Source organism: Passer domesticus, chromosome 20 (assembly GCF_036417665.1).
Source record: "Passer domesticus isolate bPasDom1 chromosome 20, bPasDom1.hap1, whole genome shotgun sequence".
NCBI lineage: Eukaryota > Metazoa > Chordata > Aves > Passeriformes > Passeridae > Passer > Passer domesticus.
Window position 1 is genome coordinate 10,557,736 of NC_087493.1, and position 27,904 is coordinate 10,585,639.

General features: G+C 44.3%; 1 protein-coding gene across 3 annotated transcripts in view; it reads right to left on the reverse strand.

The window, feature by feature from the left end:
* Positions 1–1,736: 1,736 nt before the first annotated feature.
* GAS7 (growth arrest specific 7) overlaps positions 1,737–27,904 on the reverse strand; it is a 71,627-nt gene continuing 45,459 nt past the window's right edge. For all 3 annotated transcript variants that reach the window (XM_064395611.1, XM_064395610.1, XM_064395612.1), the window contains 9 exons: positions 23,035–23,124; positions 20,472–20,587; positions 19,312–19,386; positions 16,584–16,662; positions 14,935–15,063; positions 13,128–13,251; positions 11,305–11,384; positions 9,950–10,048; positions 1,737–9,251 (listed from right to left, as the gene is read on the reverse strand). In XM_064395611.1, coding sequence (XP_064251681.1) covers positions 9,138–9,251; positions 9,950–10,048; positions 11,305–11,384; positions 13,128–13,251; positions 14,935–15,063; positions 16,584–16,662; positions 19,312–19,386; positions 20,472–20,587; positions 23,035–23,124 — 906 coding nt within the window. In that variant the 3' untranslated portion in view covers positions 1,737–9,137. The remainder of the gene's footprint in view (positions 9,252–9,949; positions 10,049–11,304; positions 11,385–13,127; positions 13,252–14,934; positions 15,064–16,583; positions 16,663–19,311; positions 19,387–20,471; positions 20,588–23,034; positions 23,125–27,904) is intronic.

A 27,904-nucleotide genomic window follows, 5' to 3' on the forward strand; every position in this document is an offset into this window, starting at 1 on the left:
AGGAAAGACTACAAGATCATTAAATCAACTGCTTTAACTTGACCCATAGCTTTACTTCTACGGGCCTCATGCAGAACACGGCTCACATTGACTTCTGAAGGCTTAAAAACACTTTCAGCCCATCCACCTTGCAGAGTCAGTTTAACTTTTTTGACTCACCCATGTCTACGGTACCCATGTCTACTCCTATTTCAATGGCCATAAGTGAATCCTTCCATGAACACTGCAAATATCACGAACATCTGTGACCTTCTGCAGGCTGTCTGTCCATCCCAAGCCCTGCAAGGCAGAACTGTCTCTCTGTGTGCCCAGTGGCCAACACAGATGAAGACAGATCCAACAGATCATTGCCAGGGTCCCCAGGAGCACCACCAGGACTTACCTGCCTTAGGGCTGGCCCGTGGGTCCAGGAGCACTGCTTTAAGTTCAGTCTGAGACATCTGTAGGTGCAGTCATCTCCTGCTTCTCCTCTTGCATGGACCTCAGAAGTCAAAGGCTTGATTACATTGCCAAGCCAAGCTGATTTTTTAATTATCATGGCTGCAGAAGCCTAGCATAGACATTCCTGGTGCTGAACCTTGTGATCTCTGGATGGAAATACTGCAGACTGCAAGGCTGCCACCCTGCCACTGCCAGTACCTGCTCTGGTCCTCTAACTGGGGTGGTTTTGCTGGGCACTGGCACGACACCAGCACAGCAAATGGCTTGTTCAGTGTCTCCCCAGTTTGGGTTTCCAGGTGGTGTCAAAGTCCTCCACAAGGAAGGGCTTTTTGCTGTCAGAGTGCAGCCGAATGTGCCACAGCATGTGGAGGGTACTCATCAGCTGCTCCACACATACACCAGAATCTGAGAGAATTTAACAGATTTAGGCAACTTTGGACAAGGTGCAAAGGCACTGCTGTGAAAACTGAGCTTCCACCTGGAACTTTTTCAACGTTTAACCTTCAGTCTCTTCTCCTTCCTGAAAAGAGTGTGCACACCTCTGCCACAACATCCCACCTCCATGCACAAGCACAGAAGGTTGCAGAAACCAGTTTTACGTGAGTTCAAAATCATAAAAATTCCTAGAAAGGGGTTTCTGAGATGTATGGATGTCACACCCTGCTGGAAGGGGGCAGAACTTGGACCCCTGGCTGCTCTGAGCCCCCTTCCACAGGCAGCTGTTGTGTTAGGCAGGATTTTGGCAGGCCTGATTTTGACTTTGTCAGAAAACCTGTCAGCATGCATATTAACTCAAATATCAAAAGGAGAAAAATTACTAACAAGGTTTTACAGCAGTGTTTCCAAGTGAGCTTCCAGCTGCACGTGAAGCTTGAAAGTAAAGGACTGACAGGGTGGGGAAGAGCTCCAGATCACTTAAAACATAAAATACACACCCATTCCATGGCAGCTGCTCTCAGGCTGCTCATGGTCAGCTTGCCTGCTTCAAGAACCACTTAACCACACGTGTTTCTTAAACTGATTTCCAGAAAAAAAAAAAGGAAAATAAAACTGTAGGAACCAAACGTGTCTGAATATCACGTGAAGATCTCAAAAGGGTGAGCACAAAAAGATTACATCCCAGTGATGTGGCTGCAAATTCAAGCTGCCTTAACATAATATAATAGCAATAAATAAATATAATAGTAATTAATAAATATCATAAAGTCCATGTGGCACCCCACAGGGTCTTTGATCAAACTGCACTCACGAGGTTTAGGGCTGTGGGAGAAGAAAAAGCAACTGGGTAAAGACAATTCCATGCTCAATGTGTCTCTGTACAGTTTATTTTACAGGAGATGAGATGAGCACTATGGTGTATATAAACTTGCAGAACAATATAGGAAAATACAGTTTAACCATATGAAATTGTTTTACAGTAAGACAGAAAAATTACATATAGGAAATGCCTTCAACACTGAAGGACAAGATCCACAGCTGACATCAAGTAGCTTCCACTGAACCCTGCCAGTTTATTCGAGCTGAAGATCTGCCCCTTAAATCTTTTCTTCATTCAACTTAAGTTCAGTAAGTGATTCCTTCATCTATCCTTAGGGAACAAAAGCCATCCTAGAATTTCCACAATGATCCAAGATTTACTAGTAACCCAGACAGAGGCTGTGTGATAAATAAACTATTTAAAGGGTCTAGTCAGCCAAAATTTATGGGAAGTTATAAAATTTTGGTTAAGCATCTGTAAAAACAAGTCATTAGTACTGGCAAAAGACAACTTTCCTAGAAATTTAGAAGTATTTAGGAAAACTTACACAAAAAGGACCAAATAAGCAACTTAATTTTGGTAGAAAACTCTGGTTTAGTGTATGCCTGGTATCTGGCCTGCCCGTGAATCCCTGCTGCTACAGTGTCTGCAGAACTACTCAGGAATTCTCACACTGTCTTGTGCTGCAGAAAACAAGGGAAGCATCTAAGGAGAAGAAAGAATTTTTGTCCAACATTAGTACCTGCTGTTTTCCTAATGGATGGAGGCCCCTGTCCCTAAAGAGTGGTTTTGACCTAAAGGAGTATGGACATCCCAATTCCTTAGGCTATTCTGATAATCTCAGCCATTTCATCAAAGAACTCCAAAGGAAAAAGGGATTTCGGGTCAACCATTGCAAAATTCTGGGATTAAAATGACTTTGATTATTTCGTTAGCAGATGTGAGATCCCTGAAATCACATTCAGCTTTTGAGTTCCAGGATCAGAACATTTCTTCTCTGCAACTGCTGTGTAAAAATAAATTTGTGGGCTTCATTATTATTATTTATTATTTTTATGCAATAAAGTCTAACAACTCTTATGTAAAATTATCACTGCATACCATTTTTATGCAGAATTCCCTGCTTATTCTACTGAGACCAAGCATGGATCCAAAAATTAGTTTCAATGCAGTTGCTTGAAAGTCTAATTTTTATTATTTCATTTTCAGCATTGAGAACTTACAATGCCTGAGCTGGACAGCAAATTCTCAGAGCCAAAGGCAGGACTCCTGGAGGTGTGGCTGTCCTAAAAGGGTGCACAGTTCAGAGCAAGGAAGGGGCTGAGAATCCTGCACAGATCTGTGCACAGTGGCTGCTCCTGAGATTTGGCAATTTCTAGGGTAAATCTGTATTTTTCACATGATTGTAGCAGATACTATTTAAAGAGGCACTTCAAGGGGATTTATTAGCAGAATTTTAATAGGGTTGTGATACAAGCCATTAATCAGTTACTTGTTAAATCAGTAGCCCTAAAAGACTGCATATATTCAAAATTATAGTCCTGTCCACTCACTGAACCTGGAGAGAGCAGCTTTTGTTCTGAATATCCACTGAGTTTGTCTCTTATGACACACCTGAAATAGTTCAACTTAATGTAAGTTGAGGGAATTAAATTTGAATGTCTCAAATCTATATGTGGGGTTTCTTTTTTGTGATTATTATGTGGTTAATCTAAGTTTTTTTTTTTTTTAATTGGTCTATGAAAGATTTTATCCACATACAGTTCTTAGACTCAGATGCATCATTAGGCACAAAAGGTTTCTGCCTTGAGGAATGCATGGGATTAGAAATTTAAGTTGAATTGTGCTATATGTTGGTCCCTTCAGGAAAAAAAATGTCCAGGAAGGAAAAAGAAACGCAGCTAGCAGAAAAATAAGTTATTACACTTCCAAACCTGGTGGCTGATTAAAAAAATTCAAAATAAAACCCAAAATAACCTCTCCAAAAAAGCTCTTAAAACTCTCAAAAAACAGCTAAAAGCATAAAGCTTGGTTAGGACATTGAAATAACAAATATGTTCTATGAAATTCCAAAATTAAAGGTCCTGAAAAGTGTTGTACCTCACTGATGAAGGGCCGGCTACAGTAACAACAGAGAGGGGGAAAATAAAGAGTTGAAAGATGCACCACGTATGAATAAAATCTATTTTAAGACAAAGCAGTGGGTGTTATTCCCACAACAGCGTTCTCAGGAAAAGACAAGGATTTTGCTGCCAGGAAAGACTTCATTCCCACTGTGCATCAGCAGGGCTGTGTGCTCCAGGCTCCTGAAGCACACCTGACCCGGGCAGCCAAATGCCAGAGCCCCTTCTGGTGCCCAGGGCAGCACTGGCACCTACTGGCCTCCCATGGGTGCAGCCAGGGGTGAGCTGGACAGCTCTGCATCAGCAACAGACACACCCCAGCACTGATTTCCAGGTGCTGAGCAGGGCTGGGACAATGATGGGCTCCTCACTCATCGTTACTCAATGCCCATCAGGGTGTGAGAGAGATGCCACTGAGGTAACCATCCTCCTGCCCTGTGTGTCTGCTTTAATCTGAATTTATCTGGGACTCTTGCCCACCTGGTTAAGATAGATGAGACCAGCAGGCTCCTCTGGTGCACACAGGATGCCTGTGGGCTGTTCCACATCCCTGGGAGGGGATGGCAGGAATGTCCACACAGCAGCAACCCCTCAGAGCCAATGCTTCAGCAACCTCTGCCACACCACTCTGCCATTTCAACACACACTGGGGAGCAAAAAGCCTGCAGGCTTTCCAGAGAGGTCTGTGAACTTGAAAAGCTCATTATTTTGAAAACTGCCTTTTTGACACTGCCTTTTGAAGATGTAATTGCCAATGAGAGGAATGTCAGGGTGAGCAGGACTGCCCTCAGGACACTGCTGGGAGCAGACAGAGCAGGCTGCACCAGTGGAGATACTGTGAAACAGTAAATCTGCTTTCAGTTCAGAAGGAAACGTCCAATAATCACATCAAGAAGCCACATCTACTCATTCCAGGGGGACCTTCAAAGTGCTTGTCTGGATTTCTTAAGGTGCTTGGTAGTGAAGGACCCACCTGGGTAAGCAGTGCCCTTTCTCTCCCTGGGTGTGATGAAGAAATGGATGGGCAGAGCCACTTTGTCACTGAATCATGGATTTGAGCTTTTACAGCTGCATCAGTAGGTGACCTGTGGGTCCAGACTCCAGAGGTGTGTTCCGACTGCAGCCCCACACAAAAACACTACAGGAGCTGCACAGAGAGCAGCTACACATTAATTATTTCTCATTTCTTATTATTTACTTTATCCATGTACTCGAGTATAAGTAAGGAAAAAAGAGGCTTGTGCATTTCTGTTTGTTAGCCTGATTTTCAAAGAGTCTTAGCTCCCTGCTGTATTCCAAGAAATCTCTGAGTGCTGAGCACTTCCAAAGAACAGGTGAAGAATGCCCATTTCTATATTGCAGCCAATATTTAAATAATGACATTAAAACAAGGACAATTCTAGGAAGTTCTAACAAAGCCTGAGAAGCTAGCACTGCTACAAGCACAAAGAAGCTTCTTGTGAATGCCCCATAGAAAATTCCTGGTAGGGGAAAAGGAAAAAAAAAACCCAACCCAAGCAATATTTAAAAAAAAAAAAGCTGCAAAAAGGGCAAAAGAAGCACAAGTGCATGCTGCCTGCCAGGCACTCAAGGAAGTGTGATTTCAGTGTTTATCTGTGCAGTAAGGGGGAGCACAGCTGCCCCCAGCAGCTCAGAAGTGACTGCACAGGGGGAAAGGGAGTCTAGAAACATAACAGGGATTTCTGTATGATTTTCACTGCTGTTACAGTATTTTAAAATTTAAAAAAAATAAATTAAAGGTATCTTCTAGAATTCCAGTGTCCAATAATGAACCAATGTCCCTATAAGGGAGCAACCAAAGCCTTTCAAAAGATGTCCAACCCACAGAAGTGATGAACAAGTGTGAGTGGCAGAGATGACTGAACCTGGAGCAGGTTGGCAAACTCAGAATTCAGCCTTTTTGGGCTATTGCTCCAAGAAAAACTGGAATCTTGCTGCTAATGGGAAAAGAGTGCCTTTGGCTCATGTGGAAAAATACTCACTGCTTTCAGCTCATAAACTCCAACAGCACTGGATCCAGAATGAGTTCTGGCAGGAAATGAGCTGAAAGAACACCTTAGAGAGAAAGATGTTCAACTGTGCTTGAAGACAGGCAGGAAGGTCTGGATGGTGAATAAGAAGCTCTCATTCTGTGTGGCAGCTGAGGGTACAGCTGGCAAAGCACCTCAGCAGCCCTGGCACTGATCTGAAGGCATGGAGTTCAGGAAGCCCAGAGAAGGGCCAAAAGGCTCTGGCTGAAATGGAAAATGCCAGAGAGCCCTCCAGGACAGCACAAGAGTGTGACAGCATCACTCAGACCAAGAGGGAGCTCTCCAGCATGCCCTGACCTCTAAGGCATCACTGTCCAAAATCCATCAGTCAGAGAAGGGAATGAGCCAGGTAACACTGATCTGCAGGGTCACAGCAAGAGGGAATATCATCTCTTGAAAGAAATGAGCTGAAAAATGTTTACAGGCAGCAGCAAATGTTGCACTGAACACAGATGGAAGTGTTGTGGGTGAAGCATCTCATCTGTGGTGGAGCAGAACCCAGAGTCTCCTGGGGCTGGGAATGATCAACAGGTACCTGTGCTCTCCTCTGGTCACTGAAGTGAAAATGAGACACAGACTCCACCAAGAGAATCACTGTTCTGGGCAGCTCACATCCCTGAAACACTTCAAATGGACCAAGAACTAGAAGCAGGAAAAATGTCTGGAAAAAAACCGAAAAGTAAAAAAAAACCCAAAACAAACAAAACCACAAATCTCCCCCCAAACAAACAAAACCAACAAACCCCCAACTAAGAATTTAGAGCAGCATAAATATATCTTAGCAGAGGAACCACAACACATTACAGTCCTCAGAAAAACCTGTTCTAATGGACAGTGTTTCCAGTCCAAAAGAGATAAAGCAAAAAACATCTTTAAAGAAAGAGGAAAAATAAAGTGTAATTTCTAACAAATTATTTCATGTATTTATTAAGGAGAACACTGTATAAAGTGCACAACTAGCTTTGTTTTGCAATCAAAACAAGAATGTGTTGAGGCATTGTCAAGACTGTTCATTTCAATTTACAACACAGCCAAGAACAGGGGGAAACCTGAAATGGAGCTTTAATGTATTCACATTGTTTTGGCCACTGAAGTTTTCAACGTTCAACCTGCACTTGTGGCTTAAAAATAAAAAAGTGCCTGTCCTCTGAAGTGCAAGGTAAGAGTTAGAAGTACACACTGATATGGCCAAAAATGAGTAAGACAGAGAGTGGATCAGCAGAAAGACTGAAAAGGAGAGATCACCAACTGCCCTGCCTGAGGGCAGAAGGAAGGAGAGGAGGATCCCAGGGAGGCTCTCACCAAGCTCAGGACACTCAGGCAAACCAAACACTTCAGCTGGTGCAGGAGCTTAGGAGAGGCTCACACCACAGCGTGCTCTGCCAACAGCAAGAACAGAACTGGAATCCAGTTCACCAGCTGTCCAAATTCCCAAGTGCCCCAGCAGGAGCAGTGATCCTGAGCATGCAGCAGTCATGGCACTCCAACTGCAACGTGCAAAGGATGCTGAAGGTTTGTGAAGGTTCATGAAGCAGCAGAGGAGTGGGTTCTGAAGGCATTTGCAAGGCAGGAATGAACCTGGGCTAGTAAAGAGATGGTTGGATAAAAGGAACCAACCGAAAAATGCAGTAATAATTTAGAAATAATAAACCAGAAAAATAACCACTGCAGCAATGTTATAAACATGCTTCAGGTAAGACTTTTCTGTGTCTCAGTTTGTATTTGTAAGGAGGAATATTGACTCCCAATGATCTAGTCCCAGCATTTGGAGGATGGTGAACAAAAGCCTGGAACAGTAGAACAAAAGAAGGATGCAGTTCTGGGGCTGGGGAGAAAAAGACAGCGACAGTGAGATAAAATGGAGCAGAAGTGGGGAGCAAATGAAATAGTGTGGTTTGGGATATTGGAGCTAAGACCACAGTAAACACTGAGTAAAGGCCACAGTGGTGAGAATCAAGATTTCTCCTGGATCTAAAGCAAGAATCTGAAGAATCTTTGCATTGTATGAAATGCTGAAAAAATATATTAACAGCAACATTGACTACACCATCAGAAATAACAGCAGAAGAAAATAAATACCTTTTCAAAACCAGTCTCCAAACTATGTAACACTATTTGCTAAGAGCTGTGTTGAACTTTTGGTGGTTTGTAGTAAGGGTAACAGAAAAAAACTCAGATGGTACAGAAGTGCTGGGCACCTACATCTACACTGAATGCAATCTAGCATCACACATTCATGGCACCTTTGAAAATCAGGCTCCAAAAAGATAAAAGCCAAAATTTAACGGGACAAACCCAGTCATTAAAAATACCTAAAGTCTGTGATATTCACCTGAAGAAACCAACAAAGGAAATTTAAAACTGAATGCCAAGTAAACTATTAGAGGACTGTCTTTAAGGAGATTCTGTGGAAAAACACCTTGCATGAGCAGGAAAGATTTTAAACATCTCATTTATTCCTTGGGATACGACCTCCTTCTGTCATTGAGGGCACTCTGACAGCTAATGAGGTAGGTATAGTACAACCAAGTCTTTCCTGATAAAAAATTGTGATGGTAACACTTTCAAACTTACTGACTGGCCGACAACGGAAATAATGAAAATGGGTTTATGTATCCCTGAGAGGGAGTATAAAACAGGAAGAACAGGAATCTTCTCCACAGATTTTGGGAGAAGGGCTGTCACTTCACTGCCATGGTGAAAGACAGTGTTGTATGAAAGCAATGCATCCACACATCATTGCTGCAGGATACACAGATTTTATAAATGGGGGAGCCAGGATAGTTAATTGACTTGCCTATGGCCATGAGAGCAGTCAGTGACAGACCTGGGATTCGTGATCAGGACTTCCTTGCCTCCTGCATCATATTCAGTTATCTCCTTGCTGGCCAGAGGCTCTCTGCCTGGTTGTTCTAACATACTGTATAGAGATAGTCATGCAAGGGGTGGAGCACAAAGTCACTGAAGAACAGGGCACTTTCTGTGCCAGGAAGCAGATTTCTCCTGGAAGCTGCGTGCAATTGGGAACCTCTGGTGGGAAGCACACATCTGTTTTTTTTCACCCTGGAATGTCTGGTGCTTAAGGCTTAGCACAACAAGGACCATTGTAATGACTAAATGGAACAGAGATAGCCCATACAGGCATAAATTACAAGGTGTCTGTCTGGTAGTGAAACAACCTTTTCCCTATGCTCTTATGACCCTTAAAAACAAACGTTAGCCTGCTTAATTCAGTGGACTCATCACATCCAACCACAGATCAGTCTATATTTCCATGTCCACAGGTCGGATATCTCCAGTTTTGTGTTCTTTTACCCACAGTTCCCTGTCTTTGGCAGGATCCACTTTCCGAAGCAACTGATCCACAAGTTCTACTGTCTGAAATGAAGAAAACAAGAATCCAAATGTCAAGGGCACACTTCAAGCAGAGAGTCATTGCTCTGACATGCAGAGCAGCTGTGGGCATGCCTACACTGCATCTGCAGACAAGTGAGAGCTGCACGTACATGAGACTGGACGGACAAGACAGGTCTGAATGTGCAGCCTTGTGTTGAGCAGAGAAGAGGGAGACTTAATATGAAGAAGCAAAGACAGGTTTCCTGTGCCAGGCAGCAGCCAGGCAGCCTCTGACTCCCTTCCTGCAACCTGCACCCTACACCAAACACAACTGTACTGAGTCAGCGTGCATCCCCCATGCTTTAATATTTGATAAACTGCCAGTTTTTAATAAGGAAAATATATACACACTCCTTTTTCCAACAGTGAAACAATTCAGCATCTTCCCTGTACAAAAGACCTCATGGAGTAGTGCATCATGCTGGGAGAGCTAATGATGGCTCATGCTGGCCAAATGTACTTTCAGCTGGTGTGTCTCCCTCAGGAAAGGGCTGTGTGAAATGCGATCAGAGTCTTGGACTGCAGGGAGGCAGCACAGCACTGCTGCAGCCTAACAAGCTCCCTGCAGACACTTCCCCCACATCCTTTGACCAAAGCCAGTCAGAGCAGGTCAGGAGGGAGCATTCTGCTCAGCTGGAGGGCAGTGAAGGGCACAGAGAGCAAACAAGAAGCACACTTACACTTTGGTTGAACATGTCTGTCTCGTGCCGCAGCTGTGTGTACTGGCACAGATGCTGCCGAATCATCTCCACCCTTTCAACTTCTAGTCTCTCAAGCTCCTGGACATGAAGAAAAACAAGTCCATATTTTTACTGGAACCTGAGCTTGGAGGCCCAGAGAAAAGGAGGATACACAAAAGGCTGCCAGTAGGTGCGATACTGCCCCAGGGTCATGCTTTGGAGCTGGGCTCTGTGGTTGCACATTCCTCTGCTCTGCAAAGAATAAGAAACAGCAAGCAACAGCAGTCATCTCAGCCTAGCAACAGAAAAGAAGGTCAAACCTTTCCAAAAGGCTCCAAAACTGAGACAACCAAGGCAGAGAGTGGAGCTACTGCCTTCAGAGACGCTGCAAACAAGAGGAATCTGTTTCCTGAAAGAAGTTCTGTGTGCTTTATTGCTAGCTACAGAAATTATGGTGATTCCCTGGGGCAGCAGAAAGCACACTGGGGGGATGGCTCAGACCACCCCCATTCCAACCAGACACCTGTCAGAGCACAGTTCACCAGATGATGAGCTGGGACAAGCTTCCACCTTGCTCAGCTGGCAGTAAGCAGGACCCAGCAACACTATAGTTGGAAAGGCAGGTAATTTCTGTCTTTCCTCCTGATATTTTCTGCCTCCCTCGTCTTCTGGATTCTGATATTATACCCCAAAATCTGCATTTAGTTGTTCTGGACTGACACACTGAGCACTGTGTGCAGTTTTGGGCATCACAATATAAAAAAAAAAAGACCTTAAGCTGTTAGCAGTGTCCAAAGCAGGGCCACAAAGACAAAAACGGGTCTCGAGGGGAGACTCTGGTGAGATCCCACCTGGAACACTGCAGGCAGCTCTGGGCTTGGCAGCACAAGAAGGATGTGCAGCTTCTGGGTTAAGTCCAGAGGAGGCCATGGAGTTGCTCCAAGGCAGCTTGCAGCAAGCCAGGCTGAGACAACTGGAGCTGTTAAGTCTGCAGAAGAGATGGCTCTGGGGAGACTTCAAAGAAAATTGTGAAATTGTGGAATAGAAAAATTCATGAATGTATAAATGGATTTGGTGATTTATCATGTGTTTTTCTTGTGCTTTACTTCATCCTTCCTAAGGACAATTTGAGTGTTCTGGCCCCTAAGCAGCCCTGAACTGGTTTAATGCTTGCTGCAAAGGAACAATTATTTCTTCTTTCCCCTACTGATGAGTTTTTCTTAGGACTGAGAATGGGATAAACAATGTGAGATTTATCACCCAATTTTCCCCAGTGCTTTGCACCAAACTAGCTGTGAGTGATGAATACTGCAGGCTATGACAATTCTGCAAGGGCAGTTGCAGATGTTACATACCAGAGTGGTGGTCACCATCTCCTCAAACCACTTGGACTGGGCTTGATTGTAAAGATCCACACAGCGCATCAGGTCATCCCCTGAAAGAGAGAAGACAGCAACACATCAGTCTTGTCCTGCCAGAGCTTAGAAGGACTGTGCAGGTCAGGTTTTGTAGACCCCAAGGATTTGAAGATGAATCCTGGTGGAGCTCAGAGGAGTTGTGCTGATGGACCAACATTTCAACTAAATGTATGCACTTGATGTATGGCAAAAAAGTAGCTGATTGGGGTAAGAAGGAATAGATTTTGAAAGAAAAATAGAAGCATTTTACAAAGTGTCCAGAAATATAAAAAAATGCAAGTTAATTATATTTTAAAAAAAAGCTATAGATGGAAAATTGTATTTGCAAACTAAAGTAATTAAAATGGGAAATCAACAATGGTGAGTTATGAACTGCAGGGCAGCACTGTGCAGGTGAGACTGCAGTCTAAGGGGTCTCTGTCTCCAAGGGGAGGGATGCATCAGGCCCCAGCTGCTGGATGAAGGGATGCTGATTTGCACCCTCATGCATTCTCCAGCCTCTGGAGATGCCCAATTCCAGCTGAGCTCCTTCTGTGATCAGGGCAGTAACACAAGAAGCTACAGTTCTTTCCATTTTTCTCTTTGTTGCAGGACTCTGCACTGACAGAGGGGGAAATGTTGGTGACAAGTTTGGAACAAAATTCTCAGAAATTGCCGCTTTGCAGCTAGGAAATTCTCTTTGTTCTTTAAATGAGGCTCAATTTCTCTTTCACTCTCTGATCTTCAGCTCTTCCTTGCTTGTTCAATAAAAATTGATTATAAACAATTTCTAAGGACCCAAGGAACAAAGAAAAATTGTGATTTTTCAGGTAAATAACGAACATCTCTTACAGAGCCTCCTGTTGTTAAATCATAACTTTTATTTCTCCTGAAAGATTGCCTGTACACATGGTCACACTGCCAGGGACTCTTCCCAGACTCCTTAAAGCCCAGACACCTATCCTGAAGTTTTAAAAACCTCAGAACTCTGAAGAACCACTGTGCCAAGGAATAGCCCTCATTGAAGGGATGAAACACAGAAGGCCTAGCTAAAACTTATTTTCAGCCAAGGTACTGAGCTGCATGGATCAGCTTTGCAGAGCTCAAAAAAGTTCCTGATGGATCCTGCAGATGTGGCTTGAGCCTCTGTAAAACATGCACAGGTCACAGCAACTGGCTGTATCCTCAGTACAGGACAGCACACACTACTATATCCTCAGCATTCCTAGAAGAGAAATTATTTTAGTCACTGAGTAGCAGAGGGAAAAAACCCAAAAAACATCACTTTCAAGGAAAAAGACAGTAATAGTAAGTGTAATAGGCACCCACCAAGTTGTGGGTGAGTGTGATTTAGGAAAGAACCAGGGACAGAACTGTGATTTATGGAAGAAACACCCTCAGCTAAGCTTCTCTGAATCTGACTTTGGAAGTTCACAAACATTTAGCAATCTAAGGACACCTTCATAAGAGAGACAACACGCTGCTTTTGCTGTTCTCACCTCAATTATCAAGAATTTGTGACATCTGAGTTGGAAAAACTAACCTCGTTTCTTCTGAGGATTTAACATCACACAGATTTGTAAGCATGGCTCACTTTGACTTTGTTTTTACAATATCAAAACCAAGCACCACGTGGATGGATGGATTTAACATCACACAGATTTGTAGCATGGCTCACTTTGACTTTGTTTTTACAACATTAAAACCAAGCACCACGTGGATGGATGGGCAGGTGCAGTCCCCCTGGCTCTTGCTGTGTGCTGATGGGCTCAGGTACTCACCTGCCTGGGTGGACTTCCGTCTGGCCTTCTTGATTTCCTCTTCTGTCTTGTTGCTGAGTTTCACCTCTAGCTGCTGGGTTTTCATTTCCAGATCCTTCTGCCTCTCTGTCAAGGCTTTCCGGGCCTTGGAGCAATGAGGAAGAGTCAGAAGTTACAGAGAAGATCTGGCAGCTGCTCTCAGCCATCTCAGACTCCTTCACACAAGTGTTTTCAGCAAGGAGTCAGCAACTGTGCATGGGACTGGGTCCTAACAGGGATTCAGGTCCTTACAACAGCATGTGGAGCTCAAAAAAGTGTCCTGTGACCACAAAGGGGTCACCACCAAGAAATCACAAATGCATCTGAACCCTTCAGAGAGTCTTAGAAAGGCAAAGTATCTTACAAAATTTGTCTTTAAGTAAGTTCTGGACTCAATGTACAACTATCACAAACTAACAACAGGAACTTAATTCAGAAAAAACTTATTCAGGTTCATGCCAACAGTAGAAATCAAAAACCTGAGGTCTGGTTACAACTGATGACTTGAACTACCTTACTTAGAAGTTCTTCAAGCTGTTAAAACTGATTTATCAATACAAATATATATTATACAGGCAAATTAGTAGAGTACCTTAACAAATAAACATTGCTACATGCAGTCTGATAAATACATAAAAATCACTTGTTTTGCATGGATTTGTTATAAAACATGTCACATTTGTTCTTTATAGTGTACCAGTGTTTCAAACTAACTGGCATGACTGTATTTTCTTAGAACTTTGCAGTTTTCTACAGTCACACCAGCCTAAATGTTACAGCTCTGCTGAAGCATTCCTAGAATTTTTTCCATGAGCAGCTCTGAGGCCCTGGTGGGTCCTGCAGGTCTGGAGAGGGAGCTGCAGGAGAGCAATCTGTGAGGGCTGAGTGCTCCCCAGGCACTGCATTCACAGCTCTTCCCTTCTTCCCAAGGTTATTCCGAATTCACTCTTCCCAACATTGCTACTGAGTTGCTTTGCAGATAGGAGTGTGAAGAACTTGGTGTTTTGCAGCAGAATGCCTTCCTTGCAGACACTCAGCCTAACGACCTTGTGTATCCTGCCATAGCTCTGTCCCTGGGGAACTCCTGCTGAGCTTTAATGAAAGCACAAACAGCTTCAGGGATGACTAGGAATGGTATTTTCCTTCCAATTTACACCCAAAAGCAAACCTCATGAGGGCACAATTTGGCAGTTTTTGCTCCCCACTTCCCAGATCTCCGCTAAACACCAAACTATTTCTGGGGCTGGGCAAAGCACAGCTAACAGTTGTGGCATTCACATTCTCTGAACAGAGAGACATAATTCTCAGAGTTTTTTTCCTGGAGAAGCACAGAGTGAAGAAGAGAAAAACAATTCTTATCTCTACTTGCTGCTCCTGTTGTTTTGCACATGTAGAATGTATTAGGAAGATTGTCTACCGGAAGTGATTTTTCAGTTGGATTCTGCTGAGGATTGTTTTGTTTCCTTGGCCAATCACTCAAAGCTGTATCCTGGCTGTCTTAAACAGTCATGAGTTTTCTTTAGTATCTTTTAGTATTCTTTGTAGTATAGCATCTCTTTAGTATAGTATAATATAATGTGATATCATACAGTTTAATAAAGCAATTGTTCAGCCTTCTGAATCAATAGAGTCAGATACCAATCATTCCCTGATCAGGAGCACCCTAATTTCAACAAACAGTGAAAGCCCTCAGCAGGAACAGCTGTGACAGAACTGAAACTCTGCATGGGGCAGCTGCTCTTCTCAAACCAGCAGTGTCCAAAGCCTGCAGGCTGCTCCCTGCTCCCACCTTTTCAACGGCCGTGTAGCGGCTGGCCAGGTGCTTCCGCAAGTCCGCGATGTGGTGGTCACACTTCTTCATGTCCTTCTTGAAGTTCTCTCTGAAGTTCAGCAGGGGTTTCTCCACCTCGCTCTGGAGCTGGCAATGAAAACAAAGGAAGAAATGAGGAGCCAGGCAGCAATTCCTGGCTCTTCACGGAACCACAGAATCGTTAAGCTGGAAAAAACCTCCAAGATTATCAAGTCCCATCGTCAACGCAGGTGTGGCATTCACATTCTCTGAAAAATCCCTTCACCCAGGATTTTTCTGCTGGGAAGCTGAAAGGCCTCAGAGAAAAGGAAAACAATTCTTAGCTCATTTGCTTCTCCTGTGTTGTGCTCATGTGGAATGTGTTTGGAGATTGTTTCATTGGATTGTGGTGTGAGTTGTTTTGGCTCATTGGCCAATCAGGGCCAAGCTGTGTTGGGACTCTGGAAAGAGTCACGAGTTTTCATTATTATTATTTTTTTAGCATTCTGAAAGTATCCTTTCTGTATTCTTTAGTATAGCACAGTAATCTTTAATAGAATATAGTATCATCAAATAATAAATTAGCTTTCTGAGAACATGGAGTCAGATCCATAATTCCTGCCCTCGTTGGGGCATCCCTGCAAATACAATACCCAGAGCTGCCAGGTCCACCTCTAAACCCTGCCCCTAAAGTGCCACATCCATGTGTTGTTTGCACACAAACTGTGGGAAAGATTTGGAGGATGCTACAGGAGTTTCTGTGCAGGGTTTAAGGAGAAGCAAAATAATGGAAAAGCCCCTCTCAACCTGGCCTGCCTACACACACACATCACTCCAAGGTGAATTTCTTCCTTTTGGAAAACAATACAGGAGGACAATGGGGAGCAAAAAGTATTTCACTAATTACAGCCCTGATGTCGAAGTTTAAGGCAGAGCAGTGGGTTACCAAGGCAGCAGCTGGTTGCCTGAGTAACCTCTGCTGAAGTGCTTACAAATGGTGCAGAACTATAATTTTCCTCCAGAACATGGCTGTTGTGCTGAGATATCTGCCACTGTATTGAACTTGAACACCCACAGAGGTTAACAGAATGCAACAGGATTCAACAGCATGTCACATGTGGTGGAAAAAACCCAGATAAATACCATTATTTGTAAAAGAAATCTCCTTGGGCATCACTTGAGATAAAACCCAAAAATAACATGATGTTCCCAGCAGACTTTTGAGAACAGCTAATGATACAAAAAAAGCTAGAGTTCTGGTTCTCTTCCTTCCAGACAGATAGAGTTGTGATTCTTGCTGAGAAGCCAAATATTGCTTTTCATTTCTTCCTTTGCAGAAGTGAAATGTACAAGCACTAGTTCAATTTACTGGCTGGAACACAGAGTCCAGGTAAACAATATCTAGAATCAGTTTTACTTCTTTTCTATGAAAACTTAAGGCTAGATATGTTTTAATTTACTCATCAGGTAGACAAAATAAACTGATTTTCGGAGGAAGATCGGACAGAGTTTCAGTAAGTTTGTTCACCAACTTATTAATTCTTCTGAATTTGTATCACATGCATGTGTATTTCCGCCACTAACATGCACTGAAGGGAGAGGCCCACCAATTCAGGGCAAAAATCTTTGGAAAAGAAAGAACCATTTACCTTAGAAGAAAATTTGAGATGAACCTCTGCTTCATCAGCTAAACTCTTCTTGAGCTGAGCCCAAGCTTCTCCCAGTGTGCTGAGGGAAGAGCAGGACAATGATCAGTCCCTTCCCCACCTTTCCTTGTGGGATCTGTCAGAGAAATCTGGCACAACACTTTCTACTATATATTGATCAGCAAAATCATGGAAAAGGGTAACAGAAACCTGAGAAAATAATCAACCTTTGTGGCCAAGGCAGAATTGTGTTGGCATTGTTTGCAGCAGATCTTTGAAAACTCAGTTCATGACAATCTCCACTAACAGAGACATCAAAGCCTCCATAAGCAAGACCCTTCAGTGTCTTATCCTCTCCATAAGAAAGTTTCCACCAATGCAGTTTTTCTGCCTCTTCTATTTTACACCCTATTTCAGAGAGCAGATTTTCACTTCAGGTGAAAAGTCTCACAGAAGCCTTTCAGCACTTGAAGATTTCTCTGTTGTCTTTTTCTTTCAGATCATTTCCAGGACAGTGGCAGCTGAAGCAGACTCCTCCAGATCCTTTACAACAGCCCAGACTCCTCTTAAAGCACCATAACCAAAACTACACTGTCCCCAGTACAGTAAAACTCCAGGGGCTAAACTGGTAACAGATTATTTTGTATCAGACACTCTTTCTTCTACATATTTCAATGTGATTGCCTTTTTAGACAACAGCATGAAGCTGTTGATGAATAAGCTTGTGATTCACTATAGCCAGATCCTTCTCCCACAAACTGTTATGTAACTGTATCTCTCACATCCTGTGAAAGTATAAAACCCGCTGCTTTGTCCTCATTAACATGCATCTTATTTTTTTTCAGTTAATTTCTCAATTTTAACACAAGAATTCTGAATTGCAACCTTTTCTTCAAATTACACATAGTAGCCCTCCTAGCTCTGTCACATCTCTGAATATGGTAATTCCATAATTTCTTCTATCATAGGTTGTTCATTACAAAAACATTTTAAAACCCCCTGGACTTAGGACAAACCCTTTGGGGTCTCATTCCACAGCTACTTTCTGCAGTTTAGTTTCTCTAAGCAGTTGGTTTTTCCTACCTAGTTTTTTGCACATAAAGCTTTATTTAGGCCACCATTCCTCTTGTCTGCCTACGAGAATCTCCCATCACAAAAAGCAATACTAAATTAAGAGCTGTGATGCTTGACCTACTCTCTTACTCTATCACTGAAGGAATTTAGGTTGGCTTGGCATGGCTCTCTATGCATATACAACAATTGCTCATCATCTTATTTTCCCCCTAAGTGGAAGTTTGATGGTTTATTCCACCACTTTGCAAAGGTTGAATAAAGCTGAGCGATTTACAGTTCCTGGCTCCTTCTGTCTCTTTCCCATCCCCTTTTCAAGGATAATGAGATTTGACTGTTCCTGATAGCCTGAAAAATCACCTGTCACCTGCAATCTCCAACTAATGATCTGTCACCTCTGATGCTGCTGCAAGGCCTCGAGTCCTCAAATATGGTGTTTATAAGCTAAACAACTTAGATACACCTACAGAAGTGCTGCCAATATTCCTCCTTCCCTGAGGTCCTCTCCCACTGCCACTACCCCTGTTACCTGATCCAGGGAGAGCAGCACTGGACAGTGCTCTCAGCTCCATGCACTGCACCACGTCCTCTCCAGCTCCCTACTTCAACATTTCTTAGGCTTGAGTGCTCATTCCCTCTCTTTTCACCTACTTTGTTTCCTTCCCTTTCATTTCTTCAGTCATTCCCTCCTTTTCCCATTGGGGGAAGGAGCAAGTGGAAGGAAGATGTGGAAGAAAGTGGGTTTAGCTTTGCTAGGATCAGCTGAGCATCCAGCCCCAAGGAGAGAGGAGGACAAAAAACTTTGCCACTGTAGGTGCTCAGGGCAGCAACAGCCCAGTTATCCTCTTGCAATTTCTGTCCTTGCCTCCTGGAAGATGAGCAAAACACCTCGTGCAGCTTCAGTGCTGGCAGGAACACACTGTGCCAAAGGTGAGGACAGTCATCTCCAGCTTTGGCCTTCAGTGCTCAGAGGGTTTGTGGTGAAACAGACAGAGCCACCAAGTTCTGATCCTTCAGGAGCGGTGCCTTTGCATTAATCCTGAAGAACTGCAATTCAGGCTGAACTGCACTGCCTAATGTCTTCTTAATAACTTCCCAAGTGTGAAAATGTTGGAAATAAGCAGCAGTCTACTGCTTTTTGTGAAGGGCCAGAACCCTGATGAGAAGAGACTGCTTTATCCTCCCTCTTGTCTGTGCTGCTCTGATTGTACCAGCAGTGACCTTACACAGCTACTCTCAGTAGTATCTATATCTATATCTATATCTATATCTATATCTATCTCTATCTCTATCTCTATCTCTATCTCTATCTCTATCTATATTCTATATATTCTTCCATTTTCAAAGTAGTTTAGTACACATACATGCTAATCCTGGAAGGAAGCAGTCCTGGCTACAACAAGGACAGCATATAAACCTGACTGGAAAGGCAACATTTTATACATGTATTCCTAAAAAACTTCTCACTAACAACGTAAAAAAAAAATCCCAAACAAACAATTCTGAAGCAATTCCATCTTCCCCAACATGCCCAGGGTGCTAATCTAAATAAACCTGTACTCAGAGGGAGAGAGCTGGGGAAAATTACTTGTACCTGCGTGGGAGAAATGCCTTTTATATTAAAATTCGTCTTCTGTGAAAGTCTCAGAGACACACTTACCCTTCTTCCTGAGCAGCCAAGGAATTCTGAGACAGTTTGGACAGGTTCTTAGCATATTCCTCCTCAATCTTTATCCTACACTCACATACACACACAGAGAAAATAAAAAGACAGCAGTAAGTAAGCTTTAAGGCAGAAACCCACACACATAATTTGAAGAAATTCTCTGCATTTTAACAGATTTTGCCACAGGAATTTTCCTTTCAGTCTCCAGGGCTTGGCAGCACCAGTTTGATGAGCCGTCTTCTCCCCCCATATGCTAAAAATGCAGAGGCAAGAGCAGGGCTATATGCAGGACGGCATGTGAGACAAAATTAGCTGAAGAAGCTACAGTTCTGGAGAGCAAGTAACAAGGACAGAGTGTTTCTGCTGTGCAGCACGGGCTGTCTGCAAAACCAGGAGCACGTGGTTCAGTCTGCTGTGAAATGTGAGGCTGCACATCCTTGAGGCAAAAATGAAGGAGTGCAGCGACCCAGGAAAAACCCAAATGAGATTTGGGGGGCTGAAGTGTGTTGGTGATGTTTGCAAGGGTCCCAGGATGAGGGAAGAGATGAATCTGACTCCATATTTCTTAGAAGGCTGAATTATTATATTATATTAAAAATGCTATGCTAAAACTACACTAAACTACAGAGAGAAAGGATACATCAGAAATCTAGAAAAGAATGAATAATAAAAACCCGTGACAGACCAGAGAGTCCGACACAGCTGGACTGGGATTGGTCATTAAGTAAAAACAATGGAACCAATCAAAGATGCACCTGCCACATTCCAGAGCAGCAAAACACAGGGAGAAGCATCAGATAATATAGCTTTTCTTTTCCTCTCAGGCTTCTCATCCTGCTTTTATTTCTGTCAAATTTCATTATATATTACTTCCTTTGAAGCAGCTTCCCCCTCTTTTTCCTTGCTATCGTAATTCTGCTTGCCTTCCCATCCTCTCCCTTAGCATTTCTATTTCTCAATTCCTTTTTTAATGTTTCAGGTGGTTTTTTCTTCTACCTCTGGTCACACTGTAACTGCCTCTTGGATTCTCTGATGTCAAAGGCTGCAGAAACCTCATGTGAATGTAACTGCTCACCATTATTGCCTGTGACACTTATGCATTTCCCCACATCCCTAGCAAGAAAAAAAGGTGAGATGGAGAAACAAATAATTACCTTTCTCGAACAAACTCTGCCATTTCTTTCTGCATTTGTTTCCCTTTAAGTTGCTTTTGAAGAAGAATTTCAAATCCTGACACTGTGTTGTTCCCTTGTGAGTCCTTCTTATCTGCCTGAAAGAAATAAAAGGAAGTTCAGCAAAAAGCTTTGGAGGCCAAACCCAGAGATGTGGCTCCCAGCAGTGGTGCCTGAGGAACCCTTCCCTGAGAGCAGCTGGTGGCTACAGCACCTCAGACCCTCTCAAAGAAATAGTCCAACACTCTCCTGCTCCTCTTACTCCTTTTAAATTTTTTTTAAATTTAAAAATGGAAGTTTTACAATTATCTTTGGCCAGCAAAGGATGCTGTGGGGGCAGAGCAGCATCCCTGCTGGCATTGCTGCCCACCACCCTTCACAGCTGGGTAAGTGTGAGCCCCAAGGGCTCAGCCTGCCAAAAGCAGGAGCCCTGGAACAAGGGAACACTCCTGGGGCAGAGGGGAGGACAGGGCTGCTCCCTCCAGGGGGACACAGCCCTAAAACACCTTTAGCAGCCTGCCAAGCTCAACTGTGAGCTGTACTAAGGGAAACAGAGCCAGCCTGCAGGGATCTGCTGTCAAACCAGGCAAACTTGTCCCACAGATTGCCACCACACACCCCAGTCCTCACTGCCTGTTTCTCACACAGCCCCTTGCTCCACTGGCTTCAAAAACCAACACAGTTTTCTCTCTGCTTCCCTATTTAATTTCTTACCCTCTCCCAACAACCAAATTCTCAGAGAACATTTGCCTCAGTGCTGCAGGTTTTGCTCTGATCCCCCACGTGCTGCACAAGCAGCCAGAGGGAAATGCCACACTAATCAAAGCAGGAGACTGGCAGGATGCCCTGCCAGGCACCAGCAGGCTGAGACAGTGGGAGAACTGGAGATGATGGAAGGAGGAGATGAGCTGTGGGCAGACCATGACAAGGCCAAAGAGGAAATTCCTGCAAGCAGGGTTATGGGAGGATGAAGAAATAAGGAGCTGTAAGTAGAGTTTCACTGAAATCAAGATGTGACCAACCCATGGAACCAAGCACTGGCTGAGCCTGAATAGGGAGGAACAAACAGGGCAGGAACTTTTGTGAGACACGTGCAAATAAATGTCTGTACACCATTAATGATTTGCAGCCCACTGGGATCAGAAGACTGGAAGAAACTGAAGAAATTTTGTGGTAATGTGACCATTTTCAAATATGCCAGTGTATTTTAGCAATGGCCTGCCATCAGCACTGAGCAAGCACAAGGGGACATGCTGCTGCACCTCCAACACTGACACTTTTTTTTGAAAGAGAAACACTTCAATCACTAGTAACTGAAAACACACATCATATTCCTAGAAGCTTCATTGCTGATTTATTTTGTAGTATTTGTTGATTCCATTGTGGTTTTCCCCTCAATGCCCAGAAAAATATTCAGGTGGAAGGAAAGTTTTCCACTGGAAGACCATTTTCTATCAGCTCCACACTCCAAGGACTACTGCATCATTTTCATGTGACTCAGGAGCCTGAAAACAGACCTGAGCACAAGGGGGCACACACAGAACCAGACTCTGGATGCTCCAGGCTGCATTAAAACTACTCAAGCTTTAAATTGGCCTGTCCTTCACAAACCTCACCCTACAAAGAATGCATTCATTATCTGACCTCTGGAACACCCTGTGGAGGGAGCTGTACAATTTAACAAAGGGTTTTTAACTATCTGCTTGCTTTAGAAGGGGCACCCCCTGCTTCCTTGTGTAGCCGTGGCTCTCATGCTCTGAGAACCACTGGAATCATATTCCCTGCCAGCCACCTTGCTATCCATGGATCTGGGGATCTGCTGGAGTGAGTCCAGTGGAGGCCACTAAGCTGGAACACATCTACTCTGGGGACAGGCTGAGAAAGTTGGGGCTGCTCAGCCTGGAGAAGAGCTCAGCTCTGGGGAGAGCTCAGAGCTCCTTCCAGGGCCTAAAGGGGCTCCAGGAGGGCTGAAGAGGGACTGGGGACAAGGGATGGATGGGATATTGGGAAGGAATATCCACCCTGTGAGGGTGGGCAGGCCCCAGAGCAGCTGTGCCTGCCTCTGGATCCCTGGCAGTGCCCAAGGCCAGGCTGGATGGAGCTTGGAGCAGCCTGGGACAGTGGAAAGTGCCCCTGCCCATGGCAGGGAGTGGAACAGGGTGGGCTTTAATATCCCTTCCTTTAAGATCCCTTCCAACCCAAACCAGTCTGGAATTCTGTGATTCTATTCCCTTCCTCCTGCACTGCCCTTTTGCCTGTGGTATTTTGAGATATGTGGCTTCTCCTACATCCTCCCTATTTCCTGAGCAAATCCATCTCCTGTGAACTGCCCTTGCCTTTCTTTCTCTGATGATCAGCCACATCTCAGACTGGTCAGATGTTTCCAGGAGATCTCCACTGGCATCCCCAGTCTCCCTGGTACTCCCTGAACACATTGCATCTCAGCCCAAATTCTCCTTTACCTTGTACCACAAATCAAGCTGTTTATTCCACTTTCTTGGAAGCTCTGGAGCTGCATGTGGCATGTGGCTGGCTGCCCACTTACCCAGAAATAATCACAGTAGCTCCACTCTGAAGGTTTCAGCAACTGCTGCTCTGGCATTACGTCAGGGTGGGGGAAAGTCACACAGTTGATCTGTTAAAAAAAAAAAAAAAAAAAACAAAGCCAAAAAAAGGAGAGTTAGACAGTAATGAAATGTAGCTGTTAATGAGAAATACGTAAATAAAAAGTTATATCCATCAGAAAATCTGCAGTGAATGCATGCCAGGGAAGAAAAACTGGTTGTTGCATGGAAACAGCAGCTAAGTATTCCCAGAATGCTACTCTCTGCAGACAGGAGTGTTGGCTCAGAGGGAAATAAACTACCCATTTCACATGAGGAAAACCTGCTGGATTTGGAAAGCACCACGCAGGGAGATCTCCCAGATCCCTGACAACTGTGGTGAAAACCCTGATGTGAAACACCCTGAGCACAGAAACACAGTGAGCACCAGAGAGCACTGCAGGCACTGTCAGTGCAAAACACCCTTGGCTGTGCCAGTCTCCCACAGGATGAAAGAAAAACGAATTATTTTTTCAGTGCACAGCCCTTCAATCTATCTCTAAGACTTTTTCAGATGGAAGTGATGCTCTCTGGAGTCAGTGAACCTTCAGTGCTCACAGTGATCTGTCAGACAGGACTCATCACACGCTCATTAAACAACAGCATTAAAAAAACCCAAGCACTCATTAAGTTATCCCAGTGGAACACTGCAGCCTGGTAACAGCACAGTGAAGGCAATGAGCGCCACAGCTACTGCAGAACAACCCTGGACACAGCTGAGCCTTCCAGAGCAAGCACCAGCCAGAGTCAGAGCTCACTGCCAGTTTGTAACGCTCACCCCAAATCCCTGCTGGGCAGCTACCCTAAAATCAGCCCCTCTCAGGGTCATGGAAACACGAAGAGCACTTGAGTACCAATCAAGGGATCAGCAGATATTGGGGATGGGACGTCACAGATGTAACTGTATGGGGGTGGGGGTTTGTTTTGGATCAGTTAACTCTCACAGGAAACCCACACAAATCTGTGGGCAGGGTTAGCACAGCTGCACAGGCAGACCCAAAGGCACGCAGTGAATCTGCCTTTGGGCTGTTCAGAGAGGATCAGAGAGGACGTGGGTGCTGACACAGCACAAACCCACCACGCCAGAGCAGAGCAGAGCAGACAAACCCTTCAGCTGATACAACTGCTCCTACAAACCCACACTGCTTCTGCTGCCTCTGCCCGGGCTGGAGGTTCAGCAGCTCTCCTGAAACAGTGCAGGAGCTTGCTCCACGTAAATCACCCTGCCCAGAGAGGGCTGAGGACCCTGAACCTCTGGTGTCTTTGGCTGTCACCTCAACTAGATCCTAAACCATATGTTTTGCTTTCCAGCTCCCACCAGGCTCCAAACTGATGTGCAGGGCAGAAATCTGGGCTTTGCAGGCAGTGGCCATGCACTGGTGACCCTGCACCTCCAACCAGCCTCTCCAGCCAGAGGAACAATGTCCAGACAGTGCCAGCACCTCCAACCAGAGCCAGGATGTCCAGTCAGAGCCAGTACCTCCACTGGCCACAGGGTCCCCAGCACAGACAGCACTGCAAATACCCTCCCTGCTCCCTTGTGTTCCCCAGCAGGAGAGTCATGCATCAGCTCAGCTCAGAGCAGGATGGCCATGCTGTGACCAACTGCACCTCCCAAGTGTGTTCTACAGCCTTTAACAGAATCACAGAACCATAGAAACAGAATATCCTGAGTTGGATCATTGTATGTGGCACTGCCACACCAGGACAGGGAGGTGATCTGCAGTGGAGGGCACAGGAGTTGTATCCTGCACCTTAAAAATCTGCAAAGAGAAACAGTATGGGAAATTCCCACTCCCTGCTAAAGGCAGTGCCTGTTCCACAAAAACTGAATCTGTGTCAGTTGGAAGCTGCTGATTAGAGATGTGACAGTGAGTCTCAATGTCCTGAAGCAATAACCACAGAGTCACTGGAAATGCCAGGGCTGGACTGGTGACAGTCTCACTGCAGTGGACAGAACTCCAGGAATGCAGCAGGAAGTGGAACAGTGAGTGTGCACATCAGCAGGTGATGAAAGCAGGGTTAGTTCAAGTGTTTCTCAAAGTTTTAGGAATAAATCAAAATATTCTTCTCATCTCCAAAGACTGAATTGTCTGGAAATGATGCTGAATTGTCTGGAAAGAGTCGTGAAGCCATTTGGGTCTAGTATCACTTTTAAAAGGGAACTGGTGCCAGAATTTAAAAAATCAAAAATACAGAAATGTTACAATCTTAAAAACAAAATAAAACAAAAAAAAAAGGTGTTATAGTAAACAGAACTCACATCTTTCTACACTAAGTCCCACCAGGGGGCATGAAAATGTTCTAAACTCTAGAAATACTACTAAAAACTCTATATGACTACATAGGTAATCCTGTGATCTTTCTTTCCTTTCATTACCCCAGATTATTTATACTTAAACAAGAGCTCTTGGATTGGTATTTCTCATTATTTCTAAAAGCTCTCAGGATTTCCCAGCAGGAGGGGAACACCAGGCTGGCACTGAGCAGCAGTGGCATGACAGCGTGGCATTCCCCCCTCCCAATCCTCCCTCTGAAATGCTCCTTTTCTTGCCTCTAAAAGCAAGGAGAGCTGAAAAAAACCCCACTTTGCTTCACCAGCTTGGTTCCCACTGATGAGCTGAGGGATGTGAGGACAGCCAAAGCACCTCGTGATGATGTCCCCATGTTTGAGAGCTCCACCAGTCCCACGGACAATGACATTCCCTCCATGCCAAGGAGCACTGCCCTCACTAATTTTGAGACACCACACTTTGCTCACATCCCTGGGAGCTGTCTAGGCTCCATGCAAGCTCCAAATCCAGACCCGTGGCACTGTGGATATTTTAATAATGCTGACTTGCCAGCAAGGCCTAACAAAAGCTTGCAGAAGGTGATTATTACAGCTGTAATTGCCAGGAAGAAACAAAACAAATTAAAACATGTCTCTCAGATAATGATGGAATCACAGAACATGAAGAGAAAACAAGGTGTGATGACCTGCATTGCATTCCCACAAGCTCCACTGGGACAGCTGAGGTGATAATCAGCCTCACCATGATATTAAGTTCTTATGCAGCCTCTTTGTCAAAATAATGGCTGTTGTCAGCTTGCAACAAAGCAAAATTAATAACAAGACAGCAGCAGGGCAAAACCCCAAGGAAAAGCTGAGCAAACCTGCCAGAGAACAGCAGCTTGTCTTTCCAGCTGCCACTGGCCAGGAGTGGCACCAGAAAACCTGTCTGGGAGCCACTGGATTAAAGAGAGCAGAAGGTTTCGAGTCAGAGAAGGAAAAAAAACATGGTGACAAACAAAGCTTGGTGGAGGACACACACAGAGGGCATCAGAGAAGCAGCACAAATGCATTTCTCTTGACAAGTTGTGTGCCAAACTCAGTGGATTAAAATACTTTTGCCTGTGTACTGATCATGAGCAAATGCAATTATACTCTGAACAGCTGAATATTCCAGCTCCTGTTTCCCACGAGTACACTGGCAATAATGACAAAATGAGCTGTTTATGTTGTAGATGAGTCTTAATTATGTCTGAGACACAAAAGGGTGACAGAAGAGCAACAGACCCAGGGAGCCAGGTGAATGCACAGGATTTGCACAGGAACAACAAACTTTGTTGGGCTGGACATGCACATTAATCTCTTGGATTTCAGAGTCTCTACAGGCTTTGAAGTCACTCACCAGTAAATGAGACATTGCCAAGCAACAGGAATAAAACAAGAATAATTTGGTCAAAGCTTAGATAATCAACTACATGTTTATTACATCAGATACAACATAAATAAATGAACAGAGAGCAGGAGAACTTACTGTGCCACACTCACGTAACTAAAACAGGGCAACATTTTTGCTTATCTCTTCAACTTAAAAATGCACATTATTTTTTTGATTTCTACACATTCTCAGCATCTCAAACACAGAAGAGATGTGCCCGATTGCCTCACTTCAGTGTCTTCTTTACAATTTCAGTTGAGACCCAGAAAGTACAACATCCAACACTGAGTTCATATGGCAAATGGAACTCTTTGGGTAAAAAAAGCCAAATGCAAAGGCTGGAGAAGATCTCAGAAGAGCTTGGGCAGCCTGAACTCTCCCCAGACAGGGAAGCCCAGAAATGCCTAGGCTATGTCTGGCAGCTTCAACACCATGAGTTTGCCCTGGGTTTTAGCTCTGGTGGGGTGATGCTGCAGCTATGGTACCACAGAAGGGAAGAACAGACAATTCAAGTCCTCACTGCTAACAAATCCATTGATTCCTTCTTTCAAAGGAGAGATTCTGCCAAAAGCATGGAGGAGATCTCTTTACTTGGTCTATCTGTAGAAAGGTTCAGAGATTATTCAGGCCCCTGCCCAACCAGGGCTTCTCTGACAGTATCTACCAAAGTCAGCCCCAGGCAGAGGGGGGAACTGTGCAGCCTCATGCTGTGCTCATCACAACCCTGGGTGTGTCACAGACACAGAGCACAGCAGCAGGAAATCCCAAGTTCCTGTGCACAGGCTGCCCATCTTCCCATCTGCATGTGTTCATTGATGTGGCCAGCACAAGCAATCCAAACACCAGTGTTTTCCAGGTCCTGCACTATCCTAACAAGGCACTAGAGAAGTTTTAAGAAAGAAACCCACACTCAGAAACACCCTATAATCAGGCAGCTTTCCTGCTCTTCCAAGTAAGACACAGCTCTGTTCCTCAGGTGAAATCCCCCTGTACATTCTCCATTTCACTCCCCCTCACCTATTGTAAATATCTCCAGCTTCCACAGACCAGAGACTTCAGGAATCAGCCAGCAAGCCATCCAGCCTTAAAACAGCAAGTGCACCTT